General features: G+C 46.5%; 1 protein-coding gene across 3 annotated transcripts in view; it reads right to left on the bottom strand.

Annotated features, from left to right (window-relative positions):
• Window positions 1–19,404, bottom strand: part of LOC135377611 (protein PALS2-like) — a 40,857-nt gene that overhangs the window by 7,752 nt on the left and 13,701 nt on the right. For 2 of the 3 annotated variants that reach the window (XM_064610148.1, XM_064610149.1), the window contains exons 2-5: window positions 2,007–2,128; window positions 1,277–1,429; window positions 266–424; window positions 103–178 (exon numbers count right to left, since the gene is read on the bottom strand). In XM_064610148.1, the coding sequence (XP_064466218.1) occupies window positions 103–178; window positions 266–424; window positions 1,277–1,429; window positions 2,007–2,128 (510 nt within the window). Of the gene's footprint in view, window positions 1–102; window positions 179–265; window positions 425–1,276; window positions 1,430–2,006; window positions 2,129–4,751; window positions 4,889–19,404 lie in introns of those variants that run through there. The other variant, XM_064610151.1, reaches the window with a different exon arrangement.

Here is a 19,404-nt window from a genome sequence, read left to right as displayed (position 1 = left end):
TATGGAAGCTACTGTGTGTCTTTCAGTGTGAATGGTAAATGATGCATGTCTGTCAAAAACAGTTTGCACACAATGTACGACATGCATTACTGGCAACGTCACCTTGTCTATCGATAATCCCACCAGCAAGTATCCGCGCAATGATCAAGTTGTCATCTTCCACCCTGACAGTGATGCCCTGAAATATGCAGTAACAGTAAACAAGTGCTGACCCGGAGACCAGTACAGAATGAAATTCAGCCGTTAAGGAAGCACACAGGTCTACCATTGGTTCGTCGTCAGTTTTCCGGATCCCAACCATTCGGATAGTGTCGCTGACGGCCCCAGCAGGTATGGGAGGGGCGTCCTGGAATTCTACTGAGGGAGCAGGCTCCGGCGGCTCATAGCTTTTGGTGGCAATGCAGTCGTGAGCATCAAGCAATCCCTAAGAACCACAGTAATCATTAGCTCATGCGCTGCATAAGCAAGTTATCCAAGTTAACTCAGTGAGAGAAGCTGAGGCAAAAATCTGCTGGGGCCCTATTCTCGTCAAAGTAATCGAACTCGATTACTTTGTGTCATTGCCTGTCATATTGGTCGTTACATGAAGAAGGCGCGAAGTACAGAGATGAATATCACGAGTGCTCAACCAATAGCCGAGCGCTTGATCCTGCACTCTTCACGCTTTATCTACTTTATCACGAAGATTGCAGGATCAAGAGCTCAACTGTTGGCCGAGGTTGCGTGACATTCAATTCTGCTCTTCACGCCTTCTTCACGTGATGACCAACGACAGGCGAGGCACAAAGTAATCAAGGCTGATTACTTTGACGAGAATAGGGCCCCTGGTGTACATCTAATGTAAACAACGAGAATTAGCCAAGGCAGGCAACAAACATGGACGACACAAACACACAAGCCTCTAAAGCCCAAGGATCCACGAAATTTAATAACCCAGGAAAAGGGTGCTGATGCCAAGGTCCTGGTGCCAGCACCTATTTTTCCTGGGTTATTTGAATTTCATTTGAAAGTTGTACATACTTCTAGTAGGTTTTAATGTTACTGCTGTAAAATTAGACGCATCATGCAATCAAACATGCAATGCAAAACTAATAAATGGGGATAGAATTGCGATTAACAGTCTAGGCAGCAATGGCAAGGTACGAACAAATATTAGCCTGCACAAAGCCTGCTATTTACTTGGTCTTTAGGCTAATTTTAATCTGTACATACTGCTGCACTTGCCCAGGAAAGAGAGTGATGGAGGGTTCACTTGAGTGTGAGCATAGTTACATACCACCATGTATGGATCACTGAGAACAGTGGCCAGGTCTTGGGCATCTTTGCCCTTGGATTGTCGACAGAACTTGCAGACATCCCGCAGAAGCTCCACGCTCTTTGCCGAAACTGGTTGATAAGCTTCGTGCCTTTCTTCTAAACGATCTTGCGCCTACAATAATGGTAAGGTGCAGCTGTGTGCCATACAACACTTTGACATAATAATTGCACATTGAATGCAGAATCAAGCAAAGTAAAGTTTCCTATTATCACGGTCCACATACTGAAATACAGCCACTCTGAGGAAAATTTAGAAAACCCACAACCTTCTCAGAGCCTATGGCTTGCCCACCCGACATCAAATGTCATTTGTGATTTCAAACACCAATGCCGCTGACACGACTGATGATGCCACTGATGACAAGACGTTATGTAAAGCTAACAGGGCCTTAAAGGAACGCGTTCCATGTCAGTATCCGTATGCACGGTGCTTCTGGACTCACTTGCACGAATGTGGAGGAAATTCTTAACTGTGCACCATCCTCTGCAGACCACGAGAGCATTGAGGACTGTAGTGCGTGCCCGAAGCAATACCAAAGCTTCTGAGGACACCACTGAGGAATTTCCTCAGCATTTGTGCAAGTGACACTGATTTTACATCCACGTGACCGTAGGCTAATGGCAAACGATATGCGAGTCCAGTGTGACTGGAACCTCTGGAATTGCGAGTGATTTTTATTTCAAATTACCTGTACTATTGAGTGTACGACAGGGGACTCCATAAGTCCCTTGAGAAATATGATGTCAGTATCTCGAGCTTCAACCTTTCCATTGAGGTCGTCGATATTTTCTCGAACATGCTGGAATGCAGCTGGAAGAAAACAGAATCGTATGTACTTAGTGTCGATATTGCGTGCATAATAATGTATGCGTATTCTGATACAGTCATTTACAGTTATCAGATAGGGCCTCCATTAGACATACCAAGGTATACGAATTTTAGTTTTAAAAAAGTTGTCTTCTCCAACTGGCATCTGGTATATGGAAATCGTTTTGGCTCAAGGATAAGGTTATTTGCAAAGATTATGGCCTACACCTGATGTCAAAAATACTCTGTTACAGGCACTGTTACACCAGAAACATACTCGAGTATCTCTTCAGATACATGCAATGCAGTTCCATGCAAAGTTTCTAGAATTGTGGCAATTGGTTGCAAAGTTACAGAGAATTAGTATGGGCATCCTTACAGAGTGCTCAATAACAACTACCTTTTTCAGATTGCTAATTAATGTATCACCAAATTAGATCCCTTAATTTAAATAAAAAATGATATGCATGAAGGCAAGTAGTTAGCTTGCAATGAGGTACGGGTATGAGGGATGTATAGTGTGTTTTGTGTAGTCGCTAGTGTGTCGTTTGTCTCTGTGTTGGGAAATGACTTCTGAGTTGTGCAACAGTCATCTTGTTCCCTGCTACAAACTGGCACTTCCACTTTATTGGGACGCACATAATTAATGTCTCACTTTTGACAATTACTTGAACGTAATGTATAAAAATTATAATATTTTGCAAATTCCAGTAAATGGTTTATGTGAAATAATTATCCGTACAACAGAGTATGACGGGAACACAAGGAAACGAGACGGACAGACTGATGGAAACTCTTGTTTCCATCATGTTAAGTCTTAACTAACACGTTGTACACATTCTCGCAATTAGGCATATCAGCATGAACTAAAAATTAATTTTGTCCATTACCAAACAACTGGCATATTGATTATGCAAGTAATAGCGCTCTAAAGTGTTCACGATTGAGCGCTTGATTTAGGGTAATCCTAACTTTTGTACTGTGTCCCTGCGCAGAGATATACAACAAACCATAACTAGTCAGGAACTCTGCTGTGGACCCTGCCAAACAAAATTTGACTTCTAGAAAGATCATGGCCTTGTACAAATGGGTGATATGAAGCAAATCCCAGTATCAAATGGTTGCTTTATGGTTGCCCTTGCCTAAAAAATGTGTGCTAAGGTAAAGGTGTCCTGCACCTCATGCCTTTGCTTTTTACTTTGCTTATTTGCCTTATCCAAAGCAAAACCATCAGTATCTCATAATCAACCAATCTGAAAACAGTGTAGAAAATACTCGAAGACATATAAGTTGCTGAAGAAGCTGAACTCCGGATATAGAAGCATTCATTTCTATGCTGTATCACTGTACCTGTTACCTCCATCGAGATACCAAAAGTTTCTAGGTAGAGGCATTAAAACCCCCACCCCTTTTTTTCTTCCTCTCTTTTTTTTTTTACCGATTTTATTAACCCTGCTATATGGCTATGACATATTCATACTCCTGTGCGTGAATTACTACATGCGCAATCAGCCATTGGGGAAAGGAATGGCGCTGCACTGTTAAAACAGAACTTCACCACATAGCATGCTCCTAGCCAACCATCATTCCGAATGATATCATTCTGTGTCCTCATTTGTTCAAAAGCGATGAGCCGCCTATTTGGGACACATTATTCCCAGATTGGCGCCTCCCCCTGTTTTGAACAAATCAGGACACGGGATGATATCTAGGAGCGTTGGCTAGGAGCGCGCTAAGTGGTGAAGTTCTGTTTTAACAGTGTGCATGATAACGATACTCTTTGGACGAATGACGGTCTCCATAGACAAGCACCAACCAAGTCAGCAATATCTTATTCCTTAATCACTGTCGCGAAATACGACCAGCCTGTCCCCCCACAATGCAACAATAAATTACACGTATGACATCCATACTCATAAAAGCATCAGTGTGGCTGTACAGAAAAACACGACACAACAGAACCACAGAACCGACTCAAATAATTAACGAGTTACGTATATGTCATCTTAGATGCTCGCTTGTTCCATAAGGTCGTTAGTTAATCATGCGCACGTACATAAGCGCAATGTATAACAATGAGGTGCAGTGATGTTGCCGTACCTGATTTCTTCGTGTTGAATATCCGCCGTACGATTTCGTCTACGCGCTTCGGCATGATTTAGGTCACGAACTGACTTGACCACTATTTCGATATCATTCAGGTAGACTACATGCGCATGACCATTCAACGTGAATATGAGAATAGATGAACGCACATTGCCAGTCACTGCTCCCAAAGGCCTGCTGGATGGGCTCGTATGTACCGCCGTGCAGAAGTGCGACCTGTGAGCCTCCACCCGTAGTAGAGAGACAATGAAAATATAATCGCAGCGTTGTGATTCACAGACGACACGTAAACAGTGTAGCTCGTGCCACTACACATATATGTCTTCTTGTATTGAGGTCGCATATATCTGTCGGCACCTGAGGGGGATCGTAGCCGCGATACAAATGCGCGCACGAGCAACAGGGATTTGAAACGCGCCTCACCCGTAGCCCCGCCCCAAGACAATCGTTGTTGGTCGCGGCCGCGACCAACTGTTGCCGCCCGTGGGGTCAGCGGGACGGAGATCACGAAAAAGCTTACCCATTTAGCCGCCGGAATGGCTTCACCTTGACGCTGCGTTGGAAAGACACAGGAACAAACCGGGGACAAAATATGTCTCTCTAAAACGCACTCAACGTAAACTATCCGATGCCTTCCTCGCAGGCAGACGCGTACTCGGCCACGCTTCCGGCTGACGCTCCAACGTCACATCCGGTATGTACGCACGCGAGTTGAACAGGAGTAGAAAAACCTGTCCTGGACGTGCTCAGGTGAAGTCTCCCCTCATTGGAAAGAAAATGTTGCCAGGGACACCGCACAAAGAAAAATAAGTGAAGCGCACGAGACGTCAACAGCTGTAAGTCAAGAGCACGTGGTACTTCAGTGGGACAACATGGCTCAAAGATGAAAGGCTAGCGAACTCTGCAACAATGTAAAACATAATGGAAGGGGAATGTCACCCCTGAGTGCTTTGCCTCACACAGCTTGCTTTCGCTTGCGCGTCAACTTTTTCCGCACTTTTGATGTCTGACAGGAGCTAACTTCAACTGAAGGAGAAATTACAGAGAAATGTTATCCTGCAAAATATGCGGACCACCGATGTGAAAGATGGCGGGAAGCCGAGAGTGGAAGCCCTATGGTCTTCTGAAGAAACATCTCGGTGATGTGGCACGTCAGCTGAAACCTGATTTTCTCTCAAGCTGTTCTCGTTCTCAGTTCTACTACATACGTGGGCTATACTCTATCAACATATTAATCTAGAAATGCACGTTTATTTTCGCACGACAAAGCTGTTTCCTGGGAAAGTGATCGGCACCTCTTTATTTGTCGAGAGACTAAATGGAAAAATTGAAACTACCCTACACACTCCTGGTTGCCGAAATACTAAAGGTGTTTACCATTCATTGTCCTATGTCCTTGTTCTCATATTTGTGTCCCATTCGTGATCGAGATTTTTACTTCCCACCATTATCTGGTTCGCTCCTGACTATTCACAACGTCCTCGACGTCCGCCTCCCGTAAGCTGCGGCACTGGAAATACGTAATCGCTGTTGAAACAGAACTTGACCACATAACACGGTCCTAGCCAACCACATTCTGTCTCCTGCTATCAACGAGTCAGGAGGACACAGTCGAAATGGTGGTTGGCTACACTCTTAAAAATGAACTTTACCACATACACTCTAAAAACAGGGCTTCACCGCATAGCACGCCGTGCGCCCACCATTGCCACGGATGATAGGGTTACCGCTTCTGATTCGAGGAGAGAGATGGGCGTACGCCTTTTTGTGGCAATTTGGATGTATGGTAATTGCCACAAAAAGGCGTTTAGAGTGCATGGAGTGGATTGGGGGCGTACGCCATTCTTGTTGCATTATGCAGTTCACAATTGCCACAAAAATGGCGTACGCCCCCGTTTTCATCAAATTAAGGGAGGGAACGTTGTCATTCGGGATGATGGTTGGCTAGGAGCGTGCTATGCGGTGAAGCTCTGTTTTTAGAGTGTAGGAGCGTGTTATGTGGTGAAGTTCTGTTTTAACGGTAAATACATAAGCTACGGTACACTAAAAAAAAAATTGAACTTTACCACATAACATGCTGAAGGCCAAACACATTGCACGGAACGATACCATTAATACTCCTGATCCGTGGAAAGTGCGGGGCGTGCGTCTTTTTGTGACAATTAACATAACTGCATAAGTGTCATAAAAAGATGTACGCTTGCCGTTTTCGACAAATCATGGGGGATAACGATGTTATTCGGGATGATGGTTGGCCAGGACCGTGTTATGCGGGGAAGGCCCACTCGCTCCCTGCGTGTTTCCTGCACATATTCACGCAACGAAAAAGGCGGTACCTTGTCTAGCCGCAATGGAATGCCAATAATTGAGTCTCAGATGTAAGAACAAGCTCCGCAAGTCTAAAATCCTCAAAGCCACATTAGCATCAAACAGCGGATGCACTCTAATGACAACACCACTTCTACCTTACGTAAATAGTTTACATAAACACATTCAGCGTACAGGAGGAATATCTAGCTGGAATGCCGTCGATGAGAAACAAGGTGCGACGGTAAGATTTACGCTCAGATGACGGTAAACAATGGAAAAGGCAGCCCATTCAGTTGATTTCTCCATTTAATCAGAAACAATGCAATGTCGCCATTTGCATTTCGTCCAAATATCGTTATTATCTCTAATAACTCTCGACACAATGAGCGGAACTATGGAAATCACACAACCTTGAAATATCGCTGGTTCTCGTGCCGACGCGATTGTTAGTGCGCGACCACACTGGTGAGTGGTGACTACCGTCCCGTGTGCATGCACGGTATGAGAGAGTTGGTTGTGCTGGAAGCATGGTCAATATTTCGTAAACGTGCTCGAAAAGGTATAGGATGCGCAGCCTGTTGCTGACCGGCTTTTCATGACTGATAATGGTAATGGTACTGCGATGTTACACGGAAAGTTTGTCTTCATGACTGATCGGCGGATGCCAACAGTGCACGGATGCCCCGACTGACAAGTTCGGCCAGACTTGTACGATGCCAACGGTGCGTTCATACGGCCTTAGACACCGGCCTTCCACAACGCAAGCGATGTCACAATGTGTCACGGCCATTGACAAACCGCCTCGAAAACCAGCGGCGTCCGCCTAACTAACCATCACCAAGACGCCGGCCGTTGCACGACGTGCTGTAAACTGCAGCAATGACACAGCTGCGAATTTGGCAAAATTGGTACTCGCCACGCTTCTATCCGCCACACTGTTTCGCGAGGCACTCAACAAACAAAACAAAGAAAAAATGCCACTTTTCTTTCAGTAAACACATGCGGGGTGCTTATTTTCTTTGTCTTGTTATTGCGTTCTTTTTGTTGCTAACGTTTCGGTGGCGTGGTGGACAATTCACAACAGCAGCGTAATACTGTATAAAAGTAGAAATTTTCGCGGGGACTTAATCTTCGCGTATTTCGCGATCGAACGTTTTCGCGAAATTAAGGTTCCGCGAAATATAGGTAGCGTGGATGAAAAAGTATGGGCACTGGATTTCGCGACCATATGAGCTTCACAAAGACCAATCGACTTACTTGGCGATCTTTATTGTCACACTTTCTTGTCAAACATTTCTATAATTGAAACCCCACTTCAACATCAGTAGTTTAACGAGACAGAACTGATGTTCTGAGGCTGGAACAACATAGAAAGGACAAACACGAACGATGAAAGATGAAAGTCACTGAAAAGGTTAGGTCCAGGTTGGGTACAGAAGATGTGGGTTCGAATCCTACAGCTGGCTAACCTTTTCAGTGACTTTCATCTTTCATCAGTAGTTTATTCGCATAGTGTATCACTTGGCATTGCAGATACCTGCTTTCACAAAACCAGCACGGATGTCATTGTCACGGGTTTTTGGAGTTCACGCGAAAACCTCTATAACATGTAGAGGCCTCTATAACGTAGGGTAAGGTGGGGCAAGATGAGACACGGGGTAAGATGCGACATTTTTTGCTCGACGCCGCCTGTCTCAGAGACGCGTTGCTCCATGCGCTTGAAACTTTACTCACAGGTGGCTCTGCATGTCCGCTTTATTGCACGTCAGAATTGTCCGGATTGGTGTTTGCGTTGAAGAGGAAAAAAAAATCGGTTACTTCTGCCTGGAATGTAAAGACCCACAAAAAAAGCGCGATTTTCTGTTGTCCTTTTTCTTGACAGCTGTGCAGCAGCGTGTCGCATGCTTACTCTGTCAATGTGAGTCCACATCCTATATATTTCTAGATACATATATGCAAAATATGGGCACTCTTGGTTATCTGGTGTTTAACTGAAAAATTAATACATCCCATGATATGCACGGGGCAAGACGCGACAACTTAGTGTAATTTAAATTTAATTCACTTTAAATTTAATGTAATTTAGAAACTGATAAGTCAACTATTATAGGTGGCTTTATGCTTGTTACTGAGATATTACTTTTTTGCATATTGCCTAAGATTTTCCAGCAAATTTTCCCGTTTCCTATTATATTTCCAGCAAAGCAGAAGCGCACCCAAAAGCGAACGACCAGCGACACATCAGACTGGCGGTGCCTTGTTTGCAAAGGACGGTGGAGCAAAATAGTACCGGGTTCTGTGTGGTTTTATTGCACATCATGTGGGCGGTGGGCTCAAGGGGGCTGTGTAGATGCTTGAATTGCAAAAACTAATTTGTATAGTTCATTACCACGGCGTGTCTCATCTTGCACAGAGGGTTGGGGCAAGATGAGACAATCTGCATTTTTGAATTTCTTGTTCTCTGTTTATTTTAAAACTGGCTACGTCCGTTCTGATTTACAGATGAGAAGCTCTAGACCTCTGAGAATGTGCCTATGGCTAGTTTTACTTTATTTTTATTTATTTTTTTAAACGCGAAAACTAAAAATTCCATATTCAAGCGCAAATTTCTGTCTCATCTTGCCCCACCTTCCCTTATAACCTCTGTAACGTATGGCATGTAGAGGTTGGCATGTAGAGGCCGTCTAATTCTCGTTTACTGTCGGCAGTGTCCCGATCCCCCGATTTTCGCTTCCGTCCACTTCCACACGAATTCCCAAAATTGAGGTCCCGCGAAATCTTTCCGAAACGCACTCCCACACGAGTTCACGAATTATTAAAGGTACTGTAAAGCAGTAGACAAGCATGATATGCCGGCGATGTGACTAGAGACTTTGTTGCTTCTAAATACCATATGCGGAACCATACGACCGACAACGCGCTATAAATATTTTTAATTTGCCATGAAAGATGCTGCGTAGTGGAGCGGTGCGACGCCTGGTGTCAAACAACCCCCTGTACAGCGGGCAACACTGAAAATTGGTATTACACACTATGACATCGGAACTTCGTTATTTTAGTAACCATATTATTAGTTTTCCTGTTTACCTATGCATTCTGAAACCCCTGTTAACAGTTTAACCTGTTAACCCTTGTTTTTGCGAAGTAACCCAGTGCTGGCCGCTGTTCGATGGGGGCTCTCCCTACTTCTGCGCCTGCGCGCTCCTTTTGTTCGCGGCCGCTTTCGAACGAACAAACTCTCTCTGTGAACAAACAAGTCCCGACGCTGTCTGGCTTCTTCAACGTCTGACACATTTTTTTCAAGGGCTCAGCATTTCATTTCAGTTCGCTTATCCATTTATCATCAGATGTGGATCGTTGTGTGGATTGCAGGGGCGGATTTTATGGTGGATTGTGGTGGATTGTTATGTCGGGCCCAGTGTTATACGCATGCAATGTGGTTGCAGCCATATGTGTCAGAAGTACGGATTCATTTCGAATACCTGGTACAGTGTTGCCCGTAATCTTTAATTGTAATTTTCTAATTAACAGCACCATCGATTGGAATGAAACTTGCACAGTTTTTGTCCTGGTGGCGTGGACTATCGAATAGCCACACTAAATGACATTTGATCGGTGCTGCTTTACAGTACCTTTAAGACCGCGAAATGAACCCCTTTTACAGTATACGGCTTTTATATGCCCCTTATCCGCCACCGCGGTTTTAGAGTGTAGCATGAGTGGCTGGGTAGCTGCGGCCTGTCACTGGAGAGTATACATATCCCACGTATCTACCTCAGAGGCATATCCGGGATATCGGTTCATACATTGTTAAAACAGAGCTTCACCACATATGTATAGATAGCTCGGCATTTCGAGCCGCGGAACTCACGATCACTATCACCTGCCAAGGCGTGAGCTCAGCCGCAGATTACGAACTCACGTGAAGGCCGACATGGCGTATCGCTGAACTCGATCATGCCGCATATTAGTGTACTCACCAGATACCATCACACCTGTGACCAGAGATCGGCAAAATAACCCATGCTCTGGTCTCAAGGGTGATATTATCCAGTGAGTGCGCTAATATGCGGCATGATCGAGTTCAGCGATACGCCATTAGAGAGTTTCAGTACATCGTGCGCTATCGCCTTGCGTACGCCCACAACAGAAAGAGAGCTTCGCGCAGTGCGCAGAACCATCAACGCTATCCCTTCCGTACGCAAAGGCGATAGCGTACGATGTACTGAAACTCTATAATGGCGTATCGCTGAACTCGATCATCATATTAGCGCACTTAATGGATAGCATCACACTTGAGACCAGAGCATGGGTTATTTTGCCGATCTCTGGTCACAGGTGTCATATTATCTGGTGAGTGCGCTAATATGCGGCATGATCGAGCTCAGCGATACGTCATGTCGGCCTCCACGTGAGTTCGTAGCCTGTGGCTGAGCTCACGCCTTATATCAGATGATTGTGATCGTGAGTTTCGCAACACGTGGACTCGAGCTATGAGTCCACGTAACACCCCCCTAGCCAACCACCATTCCGAATGATGTCATTCTGTTTTCTGATTTGTTGAAAATTAGAGGAGGCGCCTATTTTGGACACATTATGCATGTTCAAGATAGGCGCCTCCTCCTGTTTTCAATCAATCGGGAGACCGAATGATATCATTCGGAATGGTTGTTGGCTAATCGACATTTAATGGCGACGCAAATTTTTGACGTGATAACGTCTGTAAGTTCGGTTTGGTAGCCAAGTCAAAATTTACGATGCAACGAAATTATGCTGAATTTCATATTACCAACTGTAGAATAGGACAAGCGAAAGCTTGCCGAATTCCCTGTATTGCCATCGGAGCGGAAGACCAGCCACACAGACTGGCTCCCCGAATTCGATGACGGGTTACGCAGTGACGCAGACTTGTACACGTTACTAAAAAAAAAGTAATTGATTACCGTTACCGTTACCTTGTACGAAAAAGTAATTTTTTACCGTTACAAATTACTTGCCGGAAAAAGTAATGAAGTAACGCCTTGAAAAGTAACGCGTTACTTTGCCAATTACTTTCGATATCTGAGAAAACGATATAAAAATAGATAGAAAAGAAGACAGAAAAAAAGATATCCACACAAAAAAAAAGGAAACTGAGCAAAAACGAAGCGAAACGAAGCAAAAACGAAGTCAGCATTGAAGCAGAATTGCAAAAGCAGAAAAGGGTCCCAACTGGAACTCCCAGAAATGACTCATCAGGCTCACGGTACAACCTACAGTCCACCTTACTGCATACAGGCCGGGTTACGGATAGATATAGTACACATAAATGGGGAGAGGACAGTGGACTCAAAAATACACTACACGTGCAGAACACTGTGGCAAAGCTTGTCTCCAAGGCCTTAGCGGCGCTGGATCGGCAGCGATGGAGGAAATTTTGTGCAACGCTGACGCCGTTTGTCAGTCCTGTAAAAGTGTGGCGTGTGCTGCGGTCCCTCAAGGATGCACCTCCCTCGCGTAACCCATTGGGCGCCCTTGCTTTGGCGCAGCACAAAAGCGAAAAAGACGTTGCTCTCTCCTTTTGCCACCTTATAACAGCTGGGTCACAAGCAATGTCGACTACGGCGTTCCGGTGCTACGCATCTTCTATAACTGCGCAAGTTGCCGATGCCGCTCCAGTCAGTGATCCCGCTATGGATATGGACTTCTCGCTGGCTGAACTTATGAACGCCCTTCATCTCTCTCGAGCCCGGTCTTCTCCTGGTCCGGACGACATATCATATCTGGCGCTCCGTAACTTGGATGAGCAGTCACGGGGGTGTCTTCTGTCAGCTTTGAATGCATCCTGGAGGGAAGGTAAATTGCCCGAAGCCTGGAAACGCGCACGCGTCGTCCCCTTGCTGAAACCAGGCAAGATCCCTTCACAATTGTCCTCATTTAGGCCGGTAAGCCTAACCAGTTGTGTCGGGAAGCTGTTGGAGCGCATGATACTTCACAGACTTCAATGGTGGCTCGAAAAGAGATCTTTTTTTCCCAAAGAAATGTCGGGTTTCCGTCAGTACCGCTCAGCGCTGGATTCCATCATCGACTTAGTGTCCGCAGCACAGGAAGCAATGGTCCGCAAAAGGATAATGGTGGCTGTATTCCTCGATGTGAAACGGGCGTATGATACCGTCAGTCGCATTTTCATCCTGTACATGCTTACTTGTGCTTCTTTGCCATTAAGGGCCATGCGTTGGATCACGGATTTCCTTCGCGATAGGTCCCTGTTTATCCGCACAGCTGAGGGAGATACTGCGCCTGTTCCATCAGACTACGGGGTGCCACAGGGAAGTGTGCTTAGCCCGCTTCTCTTCAACGTAGTTATGGCCGGTCTTAAGGACTGCATAGGGAGGAAAGTATATTTCTCTCTTTATGCTGACGACATCTGCATCTGGACTACCGGAAAATCTCGCCCCGCCATTCAGCGGCGACTGCAGTCAACCCTTAACTCCATACACCAATACCTGTTGACGGCAGGCTTAGATATCTCGTGGGAGAAGACAGACGTCATCGCCTTCACGCGAAGGAACATGCTTCCATATCGTCTTTCTGTGGCTGGACAGCAGCTCCAGTACTCCACCTCATGTAAGTTCTTGGGTGTAACGCTGGACTCCCGACTCTCGTGGAGAAGACATATAGCGGGCCTAGAGGCGAAACTCTCCAAAGGGATCGCCCTAATGCGACACATTGCTGGCCTTAGGTGGGGCTGCGATGCGCGATCTCTTTTGGCCATTCATCGAGCCTTGGTGCGTGGTCCGCTCCTATACAGCCTTCCAGTATTACACGGGATTTCGCCATCCTCCGAGTCCAAGCTTCAGTGTCTTTTGGCACGTAGCCTTCGTGTGTGCCTGGGCGTGCCAAGAACAACGGATACTTGTTTAGTCATGGCAGAAGCGAGAGAGACTCCGCTTGCTATCCAGCGCTTTAATGAGACGAGCCGTCACTATCTCCGTTTGTTGGCTCATCACCGGCACCACCCTTTACTGCTGAAGCTTTCCCGTCGCAGGAATAACAAGTTCAGGTCCTGCATTCAACAGCTAAAGCCTCACCTGCCACGTTTTCAAGTTGAACCCCAGGCGCGTTCAACACCACCTTGGACCCTCCCTCTGCCATCTGCTTCACTATCCGTTCCCGGGCTGCAGAGAAAGGATGATGTCGCTGCAGGTGTGTCCAAGGCGCTCACACTGGATATGATGAGCGAGCTGTATGCAGGCTTTACTCCTGTTTTTACGGATGGCTCGTCCACAAAATCCAGCTCTGCATGCGCCTATATTATTCCGTCCGAAGACATAACTGGTATCTTCCGTCTCTCGCATCTGACGTCGTCAACATGTGCTGAGCTACATGCTTTGCTCTTTGCCATGCGCAAGATCCTGCAGTGTTCATCTCGGCCATGGGTCTTCTACACAGACTCGAAAGCTGCTATCCAATGCCTGGCAACAATGGGCATTCGAGGTCCTCTCGCGTCCATTGTTGCTGACGTGCTTGAAACTTACAAGGAGCTGCTAGACCTGGGCCACTGCGTAGTATTACAGTGGGTACCTGGTCATGTCGGCGTACCCGGCAATGAAGAGGCCGACCGGGCGGCCCTGCGGGGTCATCATATAGCTTCAGCCCACTCTATCATCTTGCCCAAAGGTGATCGTCAGGCCCTCGTCCGTGCTCTCTCTGCAGACAAGACAAGATCACAGTGGCTGCATGACATTACACCCTACTCTCTGCTCCACGCAGTGGATCCTTCTCTTTCACTGTCGCTTCCTCATCGCCTTCCGCGACACTGCGCATCCCTGCTTCACCGCATGCGGCTGAATGTTGCATTTACACCAGTTATGAGGCAGCGTCTTGGCCGTGCGCCCTCGGACCTTTGTGCAGCATGCAGTGTGCGTGCAGACCTGCACCACCTACTTATGGACTGCCCGGACTACCAGCGGGAGCGTGCGATATTGCAGCACGAACTGCATGCGATCGATCATCGCCCCTTTACCATAGGCAAGGTGCTGGGCCCATGGTCCAGTCCAGCTCATACACGCCAAGGTCTGCGTCACCTCTGGGACTTCTTGTCATCAACAGGCCTCTCCACCCTGCTTTGATTACCGGACCCCTTATCATAATCATCATCATCTCTCATCACGTACAAGTGGCACTGGGGCAGCGCCCAGCCTGCTGGCCGGCATCAGCCCCATCTCATCATCGTATCTCTATTTGTGTGTGTGTGTGTGTGGCAATTGACCTCGGGGTCCTCGGGTAAGTAATTGTTGCGGGATAAGTCCTAGAGATAAGACAGCTGCCTTGCACCGAACTTGCAGAGGGCAGAGGGTTGTCTTCTCGCGGCGGTGAATCATCCCATATATGTGTGTGTGCGTCGTCCCGAACAATGTGGAATCTTTAGTTTCCAAGTAATCGATTACTTGGTAATTGATTACTGAAAATTGTAATTGAATTACTGAAAAAATTACTGGGCCCCAAAAGTAATCGATTGCGTTACAAATTACTCAAAAAGTAATTGATTACTAGTAACGCAATTACCCGTTACCTGTTGTATTGCCTACTGTAGGATGGGACAAACCCGTTACCTGTTACGTACAAGTGTGGCAGTGAGTAATAAACGTGTCACAGCTGTAAGATTCTAGCTAACATGGTCATTGTGGCGGCGGCTGACACAATCTCTGGTGTGGCGGGCGCGTGCTGCAGAGACAGTAATATCTGGGTACGCGTTCCTTGTGGGCAGTGTATCTCGCGAACGCGTGAAGCTAGGACGCCGATCGAGGTGTCGTTGGAAAGCTCTTAAGAGGTTCTACCTGAACCCTAGCGATATCGGCTTCAACAACAATAACCAAAATTTATAAATTTGCAAAGTTGAAATATCAAAATTTTGCCAGAATGTCGGCATATATGAAACTAACATATCATCAGAATCGAAGAAAACGGCAATCAGAAGAAAGGGCGGCTCGAGAGGAACCCCAAAAAAGACCCACAGTCCAGCACCGAGCGATCGAGAGAGATACGTTAGAAGATTAGCGGCGGAGGCAAATCAACTTCCGGCGCGCACAGCGAGCCCTTACCTCTTGAATAAATGAATAAATATTTCTCTCACTAAAATCCCGCAAAGAAGCAAAGGAACCGGATCGTGGCGTTCTCATGTAAAACACTAGGCGCGGGCACGACTACTGTAGGCGCACGACTGAGCCCGCTCCCTTTTTTTTAAGGGGGAGGGGGGGAGGTCAAAATAAATAGGCTGCGGAACAAGATACCTCAAGCCGTTCGCTAACTGTGGACGACGTACTCTTCTGTTTCATAAATATTTTACACGAGCCTCTTCGAGTTAAAGAGGAAAACGCAGTAAAACAGAACGTGACCAGTGACCACATAACACGACGGCCGTTATCACTCCTGAAAGTGCGTGGTGTACGCCTTTCTGTGACAATTAAACGTAACTGCATAAGCGTCACAAGAAGGCGTAAGCCTCCCGTTTGCAAGAAACTAGGGAAGAGAAGGATGCCATTCGGGATGATGGTTGACTAGTGAATAGGGAATTTTCCTGCAATTAGGACTGCGATGAAGCCGAATATGGGATTGTTTATTATTGTGTGAATAATATTTTGCTCGGAGCCAAAATATGGGACAAAATAAAAACGAGGTTATAGACTCAGGAAAGCAACGCTCCTCGATGAAGGATCATTCCGCTCTTCTGCGTCCCGATCTTGAATTTTCACACAGCGATAGTTATCGTTATATTTAAAGTTCGCGCTCTCGAAAGCCGCTCTGGTAGGCTCGCGCAAGAGCTCGTGGCGAATCACGAGCCCGTGGCGCAGTGGTTAGCGTGCTGGCCATGTCACATCGAGACTGGGAGGTACCCGGGTTCGAATCCCAGCGCCGGCTGTGCTGGGTTTTCCTCAGACGCTTTCAGACATATGTCGGCACAGTTCCCTTAGAAGTTAGAAGTCGGCCCAGGACGCACATTCCTCCAGGGCGTCAGTCGTGACGTTGCCCACCTCTGTGAGGCCGACAACGGCGAGCCCTTTCATCAGCACCACGGGCCGAAGTGATGCATTTAATGCGCCTTATGAGATAACGACAAGTTGAAGATCGGGCCCCTGGACGGGCACAGTGGAAGAACGCCGCCTACCCTGGATTCGGACACTGCACGCGAAGAAAAGGATAGGTATAGGCAAAACGCACGTTGTTTTGACTCCTGGCACTGGCCGAGCTCGGGTCCAGCAGTTCGAGAATTTTGCTCGGGTCTGAATCGGGTCCCAGATTGTATGAGATGTTCTTTTTACGGTCCTTTCGTCGCTGCGTTCGACATTAATTTTGAGAACGAAGTAAATGGCTGCTGTGGCCCTTATTACCACGAACAGGTGCATGGTTTCAAAACCGAATCAGTATATATAGTTGCACCAAAACTTCCATCGCTTTGTCTGTTTTCAGGAACGTCGTTCCTGGTACTCTGGACGGGGCTATCCCGAACTCTCGCACAATTAAGAATCCAGGGGTCCAAAATTCCAAACGTTCGAAATCCCAAATAGGCACGTCTAATGCCGGCACCGCCTATAGAACACGCGTGGGGACCTGTAGTCAACAAACTTAGGCTAACCTATAGGTCTACTATGCAGTCACTACGTATAGGTCTCACCTAACCATAAACTAACGGACGTCGCTTCGATTTGTGTTGCTTCTGCAGCGCCACCACCCTGCTAAGCCTAACCGTCGCTAAAATGTACATCATTCGCTAAACCAACTTCGACGGACATCAAACACGTTGATATCCTATTTTGAAACACGGTCATTCTCAAACCTCGCAGATATAGGTAAGCTTGAATATTGCAATTTGGGATTTTGGTATTGTGGAGTTTGGAGTCTGGGATTTTGAACGCTGGAACAGTGATTTATCCAGACCCCCCCGCCCCAAAAAAAGAAAAAAGAGAAAATCTGGAGGAAACTCCCCTAAAAAGTTTGTGAGATTGCGCATTAAACATGTAAATACACCCCCTTGCGGACCCCCCTCCCCCTCAGGAACGAAATTCTGGGAAAACCACTGCCTCTACACAATAGAGAGTTTTAGTGCATCGTACGCTATAACCTTTGCGTACGTAAGGGATAGCGTGGTGGTTCTGCACCCTGCGCAAAGTTATCTCTTCTGTACGCAAAGGCGATTGCGTAGCTGTATCGTTGACGGCAGCGAAACGTCCCACTGTGTGATTTCTTATGTGGCCTGTTGAGACTAAAAGATTCTCCCGACCGCTTACGTTCACTGGGGGCATCGCTATAAAATGTGACGGCCGTTTGCATGATAGCGCGCATCGCTGACTGAGGACGTGATGACAAACCGCCCGCGATGTCAGCATTTGCGACGGCTGACACTTCTGATGCGTTCACCGATAGTTCTTTCTGTCGAGGAGGTTCCCGATTATGTCCGATAAGACCACTAGACCGGTTCTATGATCCTCAACGGTCGCACGACGTCACAGGGACGACGTCGCAACGAAAGTCACAGGGACAAAGAAACGGATTGCGTTCGTATCGATGCCATCAAAGGGTCAAGCGTCCCCACGGTCTAAACTAGAAAAAAAAAACAAAAAAAACGGCTATTTTTTCCGATGGGATAGCTCCTGAATATCCCTGTCAATTATCATTAATTTGAGTAAATTAGACACGCTCTTCACATTGGTGGGGTAAAAAAGTGACATTTACTAGGCAAATTTCCGACTGAAGCTCGCAAAAATTTACATAATTAAACTTAAGTTACACGACATTCACATGAGGAGGTGGCAAAAACCCAGTAAGAACAAATGCCATTGACTGCATGACTCTAGGTGGTGTAGTTTTTTTTATTATAATTCAATGACACGTTTTTTGGGACACCGTGTATGCTGAATGAATCTCCAAGCGTATTATGCTGTCAAATTGCGAGGATGAGATGGCAAGGTGTGTGTGTTTCGGGATAACGGATTTTCTCGAGTTCCTTCACCGTCGTGCGCGAAAAATAATCATTAGTGTTCGTTAAAAAAATGAAAATGCTGTTGTGCGCAAACCACAAGATGACAACTTGACCACATAGCATGGCCCGGCGCTAACCGTCGTTTGGAACGATATCGTTCTGCCTCCTGACTTGTTGAAAATACGAGGTGTACGCCTGTTTTGGACACATTATGCAAAATGTCTCATAAAGGCCGATCCATCCCGCCCATGCAGCACCCATATGTGGGTTCCAAGCTGGACAAAGATTGGCTATCTCGGATTCCTAATGTTGGCGCAATTTTACAATTGCAACCCGGCCCAAGGGAGGCCTACACTCTTAGAAATGAACTTCACCGCATATAGCATGCTCTTAGCCAATCATCATCTTGAATGATAACGTTATCTGTTGTTGAAATTTGTTGAATTTGTCGAAAACGGGAGGCGTACGCCTCGTTTTTGACAATTATGAACAGCATACTAAGTGTCACAAAAAAGGCGCTCTCCTCCCGTTTTCAACAAATCAGGGCAGACAACGATATCATTCGAAATGATGGTTGGCTAGGAGCATGCTATGCGGTGAAGTTCATTTTGAAGAGTGTAATATTGGTACGCCAATATCCAGCTCCAGTATTGCCAATGTAGGTCCCACGCTCTAAAAACATTGGTGGTGGTGGTGATGGTGAAAGGACTCGCCGCTCTAAAAACATTGCTTCACCACATGGCACGCTGCTAGCCAAGCATCATCCCGAATGACAACGTTCTCTGCCTTGACTTGATGAAAACGGGGGGCGTACGCCAATGTGGCAATTATGAACTGCATAATGCCACAAAAAATGGCGTACGCACCCCGTGTTCAGCAAATCGAGGGAAAGAACGATGTCACT

The sequence above is a fragment of the Ornithodoros turicata genome, chromosome 1 (genome assembly GCF_037126465.1).
Source record: "Ornithodoros turicata isolate Travis chromosome 1, ASM3712646v1, whole genome shotgun sequence".
NCBI classification, from domain to species: domain Eukaryota; kingdom Metazoa; phylum Arthropoda; class Arachnida; order Ixodida; family Argasidae; genus Ornithodoros; species Ornithodoros turicata.
This window is presented reverse-complemented; position numbering and strand designations above follow the sequence as displayed.